General features: G+C 31.6%; 1 protein-coding gene across 4 annotated transcripts in view; it reads right to left on the reverse strand.

Moving 5' to 3' along the window:
- The window catches only part of LOC130662471 (L-fucose kinase-like), a 46,645-nt gene that overhangs the window by 6,989 nt on the left and 25,187 nt on the right, over positions 1 to 14,469 (reverse strand). For 3 of the 4 annotated variants that reach the window (XR_008989024.1, XM_057461351.1, XM_057461349.1), the window contains exons 5-24: positions 13,765 to 13,905; positions 12,976 to 13,048; positions 10,902 to 11,005; positions 10,105 to 10,185; positions 9,414 to 9,536; positions 8,674 to 8,727; positions 8,077 to 8,266; positions 7,660 to 7,805; positions 7,251 to 7,352; positions 5,559 to 5,618; positions 5,358 to 5,486; positions 5,086 to 5,187; positions 4,554 to 4,678; positions 3,916 to 3,993; positions 3,071 to 3,207; positions 2,741 to 2,892; positions 2,542 to 2,603; positions 2,335 to 2,419; positions 2,177 to 2,240; positions 1,415 to 1,512 (exon numbers count right to left, since the gene is read on the reverse strand). Coding sequence is in view for 3 of the 4 variants with exons in the window: in XM_057461351.1 (XP_057317334.1) it covers positions 1,415 to 1,512; positions 2,177 to 2,240; positions 2,335 to 2,419; positions 2,542 to 2,603; positions 2,741 to 2,892; positions 3,071 to 3,207; positions 3,916 to 3,993; positions 4,554 to 4,678; positions 5,086 to 5,187; positions 5,358 to 5,486; positions 5,559 to 5,618; positions 7,251 to 7,352; positions 7,660 to 7,805; positions 8,077 to 8,266; positions 8,674 to 8,727; positions 9,414 to 9,536; positions 10,105 to 10,185; positions 10,902 to 11,005; positions 12,976 to 13,048; positions 13,765 to 13,905 (2,106 nt within the window). In the remaining variant the exon portion in view is untranslated. Of the gene's footprint in view, positions 1 to 1,414; positions 1,513 to 1,574; positions 1,673 to 2,176; positions 2,241 to 2,334; positions 2,420 to 2,541; positions 2,604 to 2,740; positions 2,893 to 3,070; positions 3,208 to 3,915; positions 3,994 to 4,553; positions 4,679 to 5,085; positions 5,188 to 5,357; positions 5,487 to 5,558; positions 5,619 to 7,250; positions 7,353 to 7,659; positions 7,806 to 8,076; positions 8,267 to 8,673; positions 8,728 to 9,413; positions 9,537 to 10,104; positions 10,186 to 10,901; positions 11,006 to 12,975; positions 13,049 to 13,764; positions 13,906 to 14,469 lie in introns of all 4 variants that reach the window. The other variant, XM_057461350.1, reaches the window with a different exon arrangement.

Raw genomic sequence — 14,469 nt, forward strand, 5'->3', positions numbered from 1 at the left:
CAATCAGTTCAACATTACAATTGCAACAATGCTTTGCCACATCGACTTGCCATCAAATTGTCTAAATTTGCACAGAACACCTTAGCACCGAGCTGATAAAGACGTCGTTATAGTAACATCTGACGCTCTGCTTTCCGTTCCACCTGTTGCATTTCAATTTTAACTTAGAAAAGTAGAGGGCAGAATTAACCTCTGTAGAGTGTTATATTTAACGACTTTTAGAACTTTTAAACTCTTTTTTGGAAGAAAGGGGGGGGGGGCACTAGAAAGAAATCTACTCCTACAAAACACGAGGTTGCATGATTTGGAACTTTGTTTTTCAACGTTTTTGAACGTTACTGCAAAAGCATGCAAAAAAATTCTGTCTTTATTCTGCTATATGCGTTTATTTGATATTTCAAAACAAACAATGCCGAAACATAATTTAGCTTCGTGTTTACATCATCTGAACACATTGTGTGTGCTAAAGTAAAAGGCGGATTTATGATGAAGGAAAAGTTGAAGAGAGCTCAATTTTCCATTCCGCGCAGAGCGGATTGCATTTGGCGGAATTTTAATAAAAAGAATAATACCTGCTCCGCACGGAATAATCCGTCAATTAAAAAAAACCGTTTTACGGGTGATCAAACTGAACAACGTTTTTCGAATGCAAGTCACAGATAAAATTAAAAACCTCTGAAATCTTTTGTTCTAAATGACTAATAAAATCCATGGGCTCTTGGATTAGGTTGTTAATAAACACAAAAATCTCAAAAGCAGATAGAATACAAAGATACGTTACCCTTAAGTACGGAGGCAAATAAAGAATTGACGTAAGAACTAACAAACGCAACACAGGAGGTGATATTAGTACCACCATTTAAGTCACAATGGTTTTATGAAAATCTGCTGCTCAATTCATTATTCAATGAGCTGCTTACCATTCCTTCTCCTCTAGATAATGTTATTATGGTATATGGTATACATTATGGAAATCTTTGCCCGGGAAATCATGCATGGGCAGACGTATTAAGAACTTCGCGTTCCAAACAAACTATTCGAAAAACATTGTTTCAAATTCAAACTGTTATTCATGAAGACATGATAATAGTTTTAATAATGAACTGTTGGATTTTTGACATGCTAACATCACAATTATTAACTCCATCATAAAAATTAACAACTACTGTTCATACAACCAATAAAAAAGAATATTTCCACTCTAAGAATTTTATTTCCTGGTGTAAGTTGAACCACAAATTGTTTAAAGTGTGAAGTTGTACGATTCCTGATGTCAGCATCATTTATGGCCTTTTTTTATTTTCTGTCAAAATATATTTTTGTATTGAATCCCTTTAAAGTTTGTCTTTGTTAAGTTGCCGAGGTCTAGGTTTCTATATCGAAAAAAAACATAAAGACAAGGCCAGTCATTTACCTTGCTATCAACATTAATCGCAATTGTTACAACAGCTCCTGAATGTTCATAACATATAGGCGGGGTGTCGCTCCAAGTCCCGGCTATATCACAACGAGCTGAAAAAATTGCATTGATTAATCAAGACGAAAATAAAATATATGCAGTATGTTTTGTTTACCTTGTGGTCAATAGTAATGCCGATAGATACAACTAAACCACCCTGCTCATAACAGATAGGTGGAGTATCACTCCAGCCTCCACTCAAGTCCAAGCGTCCTATGATAGGTGTTTAAAAATATTGTAGATGCAATGCGGTTACCCAGAAAATAAATCCTTGTCATAGCTTCAATTGGTGCATTCATATATTTTGTATTTGACCACGATACAGTCAAGGTATTGTTATGCTAATTTTTTTTACAGAGTAGAATTGTGGAGTTAAAAAACAATCTTTGACACGTTTTCTGAAGTACACTAAATTTTATTTTCTCATTGAGAATCGAAGAGCTTTGGTCAAGCATGTTACACTCACTACTCAATCACTCAGTTATTAATAAAAAATTCCAAACAAGAGTTTACAAACATACTTCCTTGCAGTGTCCAAGTTTTAGGTAAAATTTTAGGCAATTAGATATTTATATATATATATATACATACTATATCATATCATAGCGATATTCATTTGCATATACTTTACTTTAAAAAAGTTTGTGCTATGTGCTGCATATTTATACGTGTTCTGTGCATTATGCGCTATTCAATAAAAAAAAAACGTTTCCTAACCTGGTGCTTCTGCAGTAACCCACGTGTTTAATGCCACAGGCTCGCCTCTGGTTAGTTTTATAAACTGGAAGGGAACAAAAGAAAAACTTAAAAATTAATTTTACAAAAAAAAACAGTGTACGACATAAATTATACGTGCTCTTAAATGATTTTCCTACCTGTCTTGCTGTTGCAACAGCCTTGCGAACTTGAATTTGAAACGCACCTTCATAATGTCTTGCAGCACGTACTAGTAAATCAGCACTAAAAGATAAGTATAGCAGTTTCTGCTTGCGAATGAAACATTATATATTAAAACCCTGATTTCATGCAAGATTCTGTTGCATTTATTCGTATTCCCATGAGTATAAACTTACATTACTCACCTTATAAACCACAACTTCCTTTGATTTGCCATAAATTGGACAGCATCCTGTATCCTTTCATTCTATTATCGAAAAATATCGTTACACAGATTTTATTGATTAGTTAGTTTCAAATGTTATTTTGTTGTGAAATAAATTTCTTCTCTGATAGACATTCGTCTCCTACAAACTAAAAACAGTATTTAAAATCTCTTCATACCCTGATCATATCCAGACCTTTCTTCCAAGAATAGTTCGCAGCTGGACCACTTCTTAATCCACCTTGCCCGTTTGCCTTTGCACCCAACACATCAGCAATGCATGCAAACGTACGAGAAATAATGGCAGGGTGATTCGAGTTTCTCATGATAACTAAAATCAAAAGAATTTAACACAGTTTTAGTAGCAGCTTATGATACTCAAAAAACTCTAACTAACAAAATGAGCTTATGTCATTGTAAAACCATTTGATAAAAGGTCTTTAAGACAATGGCAAAGCTACAGTTAGCATGTCTAATTTTTCCAACCCAGATTCTCAATAATTTCTTACTATTGTCTAGCACAGTTAGCAAATCTTCAAAATATCCATCCATAATACAGGTTTGAAAGAACGGCATGAAACAATTATCTTTTCTGTTGTGAAGTGACTTTTCAACTTTTCTTTGACCAATGTTAAAAAATAATTGTCTGGGAGAAAATAATGAAAATGCATAGAACAGTAAATCAATAATGTCAGAAATGTTTGCAAATTTCACAGAAATAAACAGAAGTAGAAATAACTTTATGCGTGAATTACGAAATCAACCTTGTTAAAAACAAATTTCATGTTTACATCAATAATAAGTTTCTTGCTTATCTAAAGTTTGATTGATTAAAAAATTAAATTTAAGTTACATAGAATTGTTTTTGATTAAAAAAAATCATTTTGATAATCAATTCAAAAAAATAGATCCCCACAAAAACAAATTTAGCAAATGAAGTGATCAGTCAGAAGGAGGAAATGATTGCGGGAAAATAATACACAAAAGTATTTACAAGTAATCTGAAAGTCAATGAAGTGAATTTTCACTCTCTGATAACTTACATAATGGATCGAAAAATGTTAAATGCTCTTGTTCAACAAAAGGATCAAAACAGGCATGTAGATAATTTTTAATAGCTAACTTTCTAACTCACAGTCTTAAAATGTAAACTGATTCGTTTTTAACAAAAACTGACGTAGTGAATAAAATACAGACAAAACATGATGCCAATATGAAAGCATTAATATTTATACACAAGTCTAACTTTTAATTCAAATTACTTATAGGATTCTTTCTCTGTTTCAAACTGCAGTGAAAATTTAAAATCTGTGAAACTGCAACGACTTTCTGTTTTATATTTCCATTTACTAACCTTCTCCATGCAAATTCTTCCTCAGGATTTGTCAAATCCAATATTTCCAGGAGAGACAAACGCCAACAAGATCGCCAACTTAAGAAAATGAGAAAATGATGATCAAAAATATTTACTAATTAATCCTACATTATCTGCAATACTGCACAATGGGAATGTTTATTAGAGTTCAAGTTTACAAGAGATTGGGCATTTATTCATTCATTAAGGCCCGTTAAAAAGAAGTGTTAAATAGAGAATTTATGTTAAACATTTTATTTAAAAAGTGACCATATATTAGTTTTAAGGTAATACGCAACGCAATAATATCACAAAAAAATAATGTTTGAAGGATCATACACAACTTTTTTATTATACAATTTGTAATACCCGTGACAAATATTAAATTTGTTTTGTTTCTCGTGTTATGCCTTCATAAGTGGAGCAGCGAAACAATTTTATTTTGCTGCTCGTCGCTCGTGTACGTCTTTATAAGTGGAGCATCAAAACAAATTTATTTTGCAGCTCGCGTACTTCACAGCTGAAGCATATCAAAATTTCGATCGACTGCTTTACCTAGCCCATTAGGGCTAGGTAAAGCAGACAGGTCTAATGGGCTTTCATAATACTTTTTACAATTTTTTTTCTTTAAAACTTACATGCTAGGAAACATTTTGTCTTTATATGAACCATGCATCCAGAGAAAATGAAGAACATTAACTTTATCTCTTGGGTGGTAGACTGGAAATAATCGCGCATTCAAAAAACATCTCTTTGATAGAGGCTACAAATATAAACAACAGGAAATATATAAGATAATATTATAGTGAATGCAAAGGATAATAAGCTGGAAAGTTCAGTTTATTTTGAAAAAAGGCTCTGCAAAAATTTGCAGAGTGTAGTTTTTCAATACCTATTGTAATTCTGCCTAGAATTTAATAAGAAGTGCAGTATACATCTGCTGGTTGAAACAACAGGAGAGCAGGTTTATTTTAAACAGGAAAAGACCAAAAATTTCGATTATGCAACTTTTTTTTAAAGTAAAAAATTCTTGCATTAAGAATCATCTGAATTACAGAACAAATACATGTTCTACAAAAGATACAATTGTTTTAAGTGCTTTCTAAAAATGTAAATACACATTAGAAGAATAAATTGTAGGACTGTATGAAAACAAACTTAGACACATACTAACTCTGGTGACCATAGTTCTGCAGGCTGAATAGTAGTTCGAGCGAAAAAGGTTTCCCATGGTACATTAAATACTGTGCTCTCTGGCATTGAAAAAGGTTTCTAGAAATAATAAAAAAACATAATGAAATATAAATAATATTCATAACATTGGTTTGTTAGAAAAAATTAGCTTTAAGGGTAAATCTCTACGAAAAGTAGAAACCGCAAACAATAGTTTTTAATTAGCAGCTTCAGTAATTGCACATTTTATTTCATACTGTAAACACTACCTGAAGACGATCATGTATGCCAAACATTAACAGGATGCGAGTGTTAACTGTGCCAGTTTCGCTTTCCATTTTCAAATGTAGAGATTCAAATACTATGTCATCTGGTAGATAGATTTTATTTTGCAGGGGCTAAAATAAAACTGATGGAATTAGGGTTGAAATGTAGAGAGATACCATCTATGGATAGAAGACTCTACATACCTCTAAATCACTTGGTTGGATGTTAACTATCAAGGAATTGCTGCCAATATTAACATCACCCTGAAGATTAACATCCAAATATTAAAAATACTTGTCTAACGCAATCAACCATGTAAACGGTCCTTGTAAAGTATTACAGAAACTTTAGGAAGTTTTCAATATGTCGTTAATTTTCAGTAATCTAGCCTTAAGATATGCCATATCCAATGCAAAAGTTTATGTTATTAACATTATAATCAATTCATTATAGCCGCTATACCTTCTTCTCAAAATTAATGTCATAAAAGTAACATAACTGTCAAACAAAATGATGATATAAATTATATACATAGTATTTTCCGAAGGGTTAATTATAAGAAATGAAAAAAATACTGTTAATTAATAATTCATTAAGGAAATTGGGCAAAAAGAACAGAATGAAATTTTAGTTAAGTTTAAGTAGAAAATAAAAATGAATCAGGTTAGAAACCCGCAAGTGCTTTATCAAAGAAAACTTTTTCAGCTAAATCGCAGAACCTTCCATATTATCGCGGTTAAAAAATGTTGACGCCATATAGTCAAAGGTTGTATGCAAGACTGTATGTAGTTATATAAAGACACTTTTACTTGATATACAGACTCCTGTTTCATAATTAACGTGTAAAATATAATACACCTGAGTCCTTCATCTTAACCAATCACAATTGAGACAATTTTGTTTTCTCGTGATAACACAGATCAACACAATTTTTCTAATGTTTAACTGGAAAAATAGCTGAAGCTGCTTTAGGACACAATACTAACAAGCCAAAAGCTTCCCCGAGGTTCAACAAAGAATAGAGATTATCATTGAAATTGCACTTAAAAACATTTATAAAGGAAAGAGGTTGAAATGTTAATTTTCCTGTTGAGGACAATTACAATGCAGACATATTTTATGAAAGCTAGATGTTAGACGTTTAAAAAATATGAAAACATTGAAGTAAAAATTAAAGTGTCTAAGCTGCTAAAAACGCAAAACTTTAAAGCCTTATACTTTTAGAGCCATTGTATCTAAATGGAAAGCAGTTAAGGGCCCAAAATCAGTTATAATTCAAATTACTATCTTCGGAATAATAAAAAAAATTTGTTTGAAAAAAACAGTGGGTGCAATAGTGCTTTACAGAACAGGAAAAAGTAAAAATATGCAAATTTTGACTCGCTTTGTTGGATTGCTCCATAAAAAAGGCAAGCAAAGTAAATTGGTTTAGTCGGACCACTAGATACCCTAACATATAAAACAATTTTCGGTCATTCAATAGTACACGCCACATACTAACAAAAATTAAAAACAAACTTGTGTGACTGTACACAAATAAAATTTTAAAAAACACAAATTTCTACCTGACATCTAATTTTTAATATTATTAAATTGGCCATATCTCCGCCATTAATAAAATCCTTAACCTTAAAATTTGGTTCGTCTTTTTTCTCAGGTGGTATAACAACTTTTCTCAAAATAAAGGGATTTTTTTTTACTATCAAAAGATACTCCTACTGCCCCATTTTTACAAACATTGACTTTTAAAAGTGAAACAAAAAGCTTTTTTATCTGCAAACAAGCGTCCATTTGTAACCCACAAAATATTACCTTATAGTAAAAAAAGCAAATTTTAATTTTCATCTTTCTTATACTATTATCATTATATTATAAATATACCAGAACTTCATTACCTCAATATATGAATGCAGTAAGACACAGTTATCACCAACAGTTGCACCCTTAACCATAGTATTGACAGCCACTATGTTCTTTTCATTTTTAATATCTTCTGTCTAAAAATGTGAAGCACTTTATTAAAGTGATTTTACTTTGATAAAAATAAATGTGAATTTATTCCCAGAACACTCTTTCCAGTAGTAAATCTCCACACATCTATATTATAATACCTGTATACGCCTGTTTGTCATGCAAAATCATGCCGCCAGTAGCGAGATGTGCACAATGCGGTAAAAAATGGACTAGCAAACCCGTGAATTTTTCCCTGGACCACTGACTAGTTTTATCTATTAAGGGAATGCCATTCTTCTAAAGAGTTAGGGAAGAAACTACCTGTCTAGTAAAAGCAAAAAATATCGTTACCAGAGAAAGCGATGATGCTCTTTTGCGAAATTTTATTGACGCAAATGATGTCTCCAATGGATCTTTATATGGACAGTTTAGAAGCAGTTGGTGAATGCGGCTAGGATCATGAGAGAGATAATGAAATTCGCTGTTGTGCAACAACTCTAGAAACAAATATTTACAACAATCAATTTATTACAAAGTACTTTTAAATTATAGGTGAAGCTACAATCATTTATTTAAACAAACCACTTAGAACCCTGTTAGAACCATGCTTCGCACATGGCATTAGAGTATTCACAACTAACAGAGCATACAAAGAAGCATATATAACAAAACTTTTATTTACTAAAAACAACGTTTTGCCACAACTTCGTAGAGTTAATAATGCACCACCACCTTTCAAGTAAACAAATGCATTATTTGTATAGTTACCAGCTTTCATTGATATTCCACTTAGAGTTTCCCACAATACTTGTCTTGCATTCACTCTTAAACTAGCATCAATTCTATCCATGTCAGGAAAATGTACAGTTCCATAAACACCACTTCGCTCTCCTCCTACGTAATCTTTCTTTTCAATGTTTGAAGCCATACATAGTAGAACGTCAAAGAACAATGAAAGCTAAAACATTAATTTTATCACAGTAGTACAAATGGAAACCAAGGACATGTGAGACAAAAAAATGTTTCTAACTGGTACAGTATTTAGAAAATGAAAGAAGATCTAAATGTAGAGTTTTATTACAGGTTTATTGAACAAAATTTAACTTCTCATAAAAATCTAATGTTATTTGTTTATTAATTATTATCTCTACAATATTGGTTGATGACATTTAAAAAAGAGGTTATAGAAGTAAATAATCATATGTTGCTTCAGATTGAATAATCCAAACCATTACCAAATTATCAGAATATAATTTAGATAATGACATTAGGTATGAACACATCAATATCATTTAAAAATTTTCAATTAAAAAAAAATAATTTTAGGGGAAAACGATAAAATAACAAACTAGTTAATCGACATACCACTATGTCTGACTTGTCTCGGTACACATGCTCTACATCTGAAGCAAGTGGTCGCTGAAAAAAAAAACAGAAACAAATAGGAGCATCAAAATACATACACATCACAGGGTTTGAATCTGTAATTTGAGTGACAATCGAATCAGCAAAAAATCAAATATGGTATTTGTGAAATTAGATGTTAAAAGATGGTTAGCAGAAACGGCTTCTTGATTAGTCACATCTATACTAAGATGAACTAACTTTTTTAGGATGAAGATGACAGTATAAACAATAAGCCAATGTTTTAAAAAAACAACTTAAATCGATAGTATAAACACTTATACAGACAAAATATTAAAGAGTTTCGAAAAGAAAAAAAACTGAAGATAGCTTATTCGAATAGTAGTTAGCTCTGGTTCACTTTATCTTTTCTGGTTTCTTTTAAGAAGGTACCATTACTTTCCATTTTTTTACACAACAGATGTTTGGCAGTTTGCTGAACTTCTCCATTTTTTCAGTTGAACCTTTTTGAGATGATTATTTTGTTGCCATATAAATACAGTCCAGTGTACTTAAAAACAGCACTTCAGTTTGAAAAAAAACCAGAACAGTATTTTACCTTTTAAATAGCATAATGCAAATAGTAATTCAAACCATGCAGAGGTGAGATACAATGCAGAACTTTTTGCTCTGTTTTTTTTTTGGTAATTTAAAATAGCTAATAGCATCAGAACAGAAACATGTAATCAAAAATTGCTTACAAATTGAGATGGTCGTGATCCAGCATCCAGGCCAAGATACGTACAAATATCTAATGGTGGAGATACACTGATGTTCAACAAGGCATCCGCTACATTTGTTTTAAAGAAGACTAGACCAGAAACCTAAAGAGGAGAAAAAACAATGAAAAGTGTAGAATGTGACAAATAGCATACAGCATCTTGTATCAACTTTCCAAAATATGGTCGCCAGCCCCGTGGAAGAAATACTCTGAATAATATTTATAACCGTAATTAACGGAAACTAACAAGTTTTCTGATTAGTTAATTCTTATTAATTTTGATCATTTAACATCATTTCACTTTGCCCAATGATGGTAGAAGGATCTTGCAAAACGTTGCCTATTAAACTATTGTGTTTATGAGATGATAAACCTTTAATTCTAATCGTCCTTATCTGTTTTCTTTTAAAAGGTACAACTTTTCTTAGTTATGGAAAAAGCATATTTGCAAAAAATATTTTACAGCAATTCTATAAAATTTTGTGAACAGAGCAAAATTGCAAAAACTTTTCATTGGCTTATACTGAATTTTGCTTTTTATGGATCAGAGATATCAAATCACGCCTTCAGAATCAATATTAGCTCGATATCATTGACAGGGGCTTACAATAAATCTTAATGCTGCCTGATCGGCTATGCTTTAGATTTTTAGATTTCTAAAAATTTCTTACAGCTGGGACGTTTCCATCTTCTAATTTACAATGAGAAATTGTTTCTGCAGAACCCTTGTAGATGATATCTTCAACTGCATTCTACAAGAGGTAAAATCACATAAATGTCTATATTTTTATCAATTGAATAAAAAAACTTTGATTTTTTAACATATTATAGCCTACACAGTGGCGCCGTGGATTAGTGGTTATAGCTCTCATACTCTGTGCAGGAGACCAGGGTTCGATTCCTCTTGACGGCGATTCAACATGGGCAAGAGAATGTTACCATAGCCCCGGGTTAACCCAAGCCATGTGAGGGAAATTGGGGAGATGGCTCCATGTGTGGGCCGTTGGATGTTGCCAGGAGTTGTCTAGTAGAGCGCGGGCCCTAACTGGTTCTGCATAGCTCAAAATGAGCATTAAATACTCTAGGACTCTCCATCTAAGCCATGGCCCCTCCTGGAAATAATAGATAGGGTATATCCCTCGATATTAATCAGGCTAGCCATGTAAAATATGCACATCTATCTATCTACACAACTTAGAAAAAAAATAGCAACACAAGAAAAACTGAAAAAGTAAATTTTATCAACAATAAAAACAACATTTTCTAATAGTCTAAAAAACTCTCAGCAACTCTCCACAAACCTAAGCATATTTTAGAACAGTGTCCCAGATGACAATTGCACACATGCAACCTTGAGGTTAATTCTGTTAATGTAAGTTAAGCCCAATGCTCAGCAATTTTTGCCATGCTATTCCACTAACATTAAACAAAAAGTGTTAAACTCAAAAGATATTCATTGTGGTCAGACCTTCTCACCAATCTTGATAACGCCATGTTGATTTGCAGCAAATGGAATTTCAACCGGTACTCCAAATAAGTACACTGCAGATTCCTCTGTAGACCAATCAACTTCTATAATTTAAAAATATGAAAAATACCTGCTAATTAAGATTAATCAAATATTAGCTAGTAAACTTAGCAGGTCAGTAAACATTCATTCATTCATTTATTTATTTTATTTAAAAATTTTAAGTTATGATCTGTGTAGAAACCATATCAAAATTTGGAAGAACGTTTTTACATTCTGGTTTATTCTCGGGTACAGAGGGCTTAGATTGTCAGAATAAAAAACAAATCTTAGGATGATGAAGGTTAACCGAGGTATAAAAGAATTTTGTTCTTTGTGAGCAAAAACTACATACCAGGCCTATCAATAAGGGGGGAACAATTGCTCCTGCTCACGCAAAGGCTCGCCCAATTCTGAAAAATGAGAAACTAGCTGAGCCATTGCTCCCCCAATTCTAAAAAAAGTTTTTCTAGCTGAGCAATATCAATTCATCTCACATGGAAATCAATGTTCTCTTTCTTATCATTTACGGCAAATTATTGATAGGCCTGAGATACATATTGTCAGAAATCCTCAAATACAACAAAACTCGTATTTCCATAAAAATTATAAAAAATTAGTATTCTATGAATTAAAAGCAACCCTTTTTCCTTTTTCAGCGGGTTCCTCTCTAGTTGTTTAAAAATCTACAAGATTAAAAAACAACCATATTTCCCAACATTGCACTGATTTGGACTACTTGCATAGTAAACATTTAAAACATTTTCATACAGCAGAGATAAGGGAAAACTTTTATGATTATAGGTCAGAACATCAGAGCACTGTCAGACTTTTCACTTTATTTACCAGAAAATAGCGCATATTACATGATGTGGAATGCCTAATTAGATGATTTCAAACGATTTTAAGTTAGGGGATAAAAATTGTTTTGACTTTTTTCATTTTGTTATATTTACAAAAACGAAAAACACTGAACCACCTTGTCTGTGTTGAATTGCACGGGAAGTAATATCAAAACAGTAAACATGACATAATTATTTTTTTAGTTTGAATATTTTTTCTGAATAAAAAGGGGAAGTTAAAGGGAATCCGAGGTATAAAATGATGTTGGACTTATATTTTAGAGCTTAAAAAGTTGGGTAACAAGTTTTTTAATTTTTTTAAAAAGATCTTTTTCCATTCTTAAGATATTTACATTTAAAAAAATTCAGATTTCATTATGCTGCATAAATTATGATGTCATATTTAAGCAATAGCAAATTTTGAACTTTTTCTGTCATCAATAATTATAGACCTGTTGAGGGATGTGCATTCGAACTTTATCAATGCATAGATACTATAAATGTAAATTGATTAACATATATTTTTTTGCCAAAATGACACTCATTTCCTCATCCCAGGCCGTTTTCCAATGACCCAATAACTCGGGATCTGCAACTTGGTTTGCAATAAATAGAACAGAGATAACAGGAGCTTGTTTCATAAAGTTTTAAAGTTTTTTTTAGCAATAAACTAACTTAAAGAGAAAGAAAGCATAGCTATTTGTATATGTATACAAAAAAATACATTTTTGAAAAGATATTATGTTTTGGTTAATTTACTTTGCTTAATCTTTTTTAAATTGCTTGAATGTAATTCAGTGTGGTTACATGGTTTTATAGTATAGCCATATCTTGTCGCTGTTGGCGCTGATAATAACTATTTATCCCAGTGGACTTAAGCATTTAAAACTAGACATGATGTCTTGAAGAAATAATAAACAAGACAGCCTAGGCTTATTTCTGTCTAAACCTATACAGGATCCTTTAATATTTTTCTACGTCAAACTTTTTTAAGTAACTATGTGTGGCTACAGACCATCAGTAAAAAAGACGTTCTGTAAAAAAGGACAATTCTTTGATGAACAGAAGCTATTTTACAATGAGAACACAACATTCAGAAACTGACTTATACTTTTGTGTAATTTTATTGTTACCATTGATTACTATGTCTTGTTTAAAGTTTCACAAAGAAAAATTTTGGTACTACTATTTACTTGTGTCAGATGAAATTGTAATCAGACGATCACAACTACAAACCCAAAATCCATAAGGTGAGTCTTTAGCCAGCTAAAAAAAAAAAAGAAAGACTGATAAAATTAATTAGTATTGAAGAAAAATGTGAAAGCGATGCCTGTTACAAGAATGGGCCGAGTAATTTAGCATTTAAGTGTAGCCGCAAATTAATGTAAAATTAAATTGCCATATTTGATCTATTACTTTCGCTTTTCAATAATCTTGTCTTAAAAAATAGATTCTCCAATACCCAAGTCCCATGGCAGTGTAAGTACAGTAGGCTCTTTAAATGCACTAAAAAGCTGTCTTTTTGCTTCTTTAGAAAACCCATCCTTACCTTACGGATTGAAATAATAATCCTCTGGCAGGAATAATAAAATACAGTATGCTTTTCTAAGTGAAAATGATGACCAAAATGAGACAATAACAAGGCAACAATGGTTTAAACCACACTTCACAGACTGTGAAACAAAAAATGACATAAAGGATTGATTTTTGGAAGAAGTTTTATTAAAAAAACCCAAAATTTAGACAAAAGAAGTAAATAAATCAGGTGAAACCTTACTATACTGAAAAAAACTGATTTTTTTACTCATTTGTGTGACATGCTGCTCAACGTCAGTTAAGAAGGTTTTTTCCAGATAAAAGACCTTTTAAATAGCTCCTATGGTTATCAGGGTCAACAATTTATAACTGGATGATTTTATTCAAGCTACAAATTTAAAATAATCTTAAAAACATACAAATTTAAAATCATATTAAAAACATACAACGTTAATTGTCATTTGCAATAACACGTCAAATTGCGTAGCCAATCCGGAGTATTGTGATCCAATTGAACCAACATTTTCAATGAATGCAGGTAAAGGCAAAAAGCCAGGTGAGCATGCAGAATATGGTGTTGTTGTCCCCTACAAAATAGAAGCAAAACAGAAAAAAGATTAACAGCAAAATAATTTAGACGTCATAAGCTTTACATTGATGACTGATTCTTTTGCAGCAGAACTTTGTTCGCAAAGTTTAAACGTGATGCATATACATGAAGTATGTAACAGTGCATGATCTATTTTACATGGAACTAAATGTTTTTGATACCTGGTCTCAAATTTAGGTATCATACATAGATTAACATTAATTAGGTTTAAATACCTACTCTTATAATCAATTCTTATACCCAAAATGAATCTGATTAAGAAGAGGGAGTATTGATATTGTTTATAAGTAAAATTATCAGAAAAATAATAGGAAAACATTTTAATAACAGACTTTCTAGATAATTAAATTCTTTTAAATGCTTTTTTTTCTCTCCATTTCCAAGCTCCCTACATCATTGCAGTTATACTTAAGTATTAACAGTCAACTTTCTTAAAAAATAAATAAACTGAAATATGACAAATTTATCCTTTTTATTGTGTACTAGTTGATAAGGCCCGTGGAGAAATCCACTCAGGCAGAAGGACAATGGAAAAAATAGT

The sequence above is a fragment of the Hydractinia symbiolongicarpus genome, chromosome 10 (genome assembly GCF_029227915.1).
Source record: "Hydractinia symbiolongicarpus strain clone_291-10 chromosome 10, HSymV2.1, whole genome shotgun sequence".
Taxonomy (NCBI): Eukaryota; Metazoa; Cnidaria; class Hydrozoa; order Anthoathecata; family Hydractiniidae; genus Hydractinia; species Hydractinia symbiolongicarpus.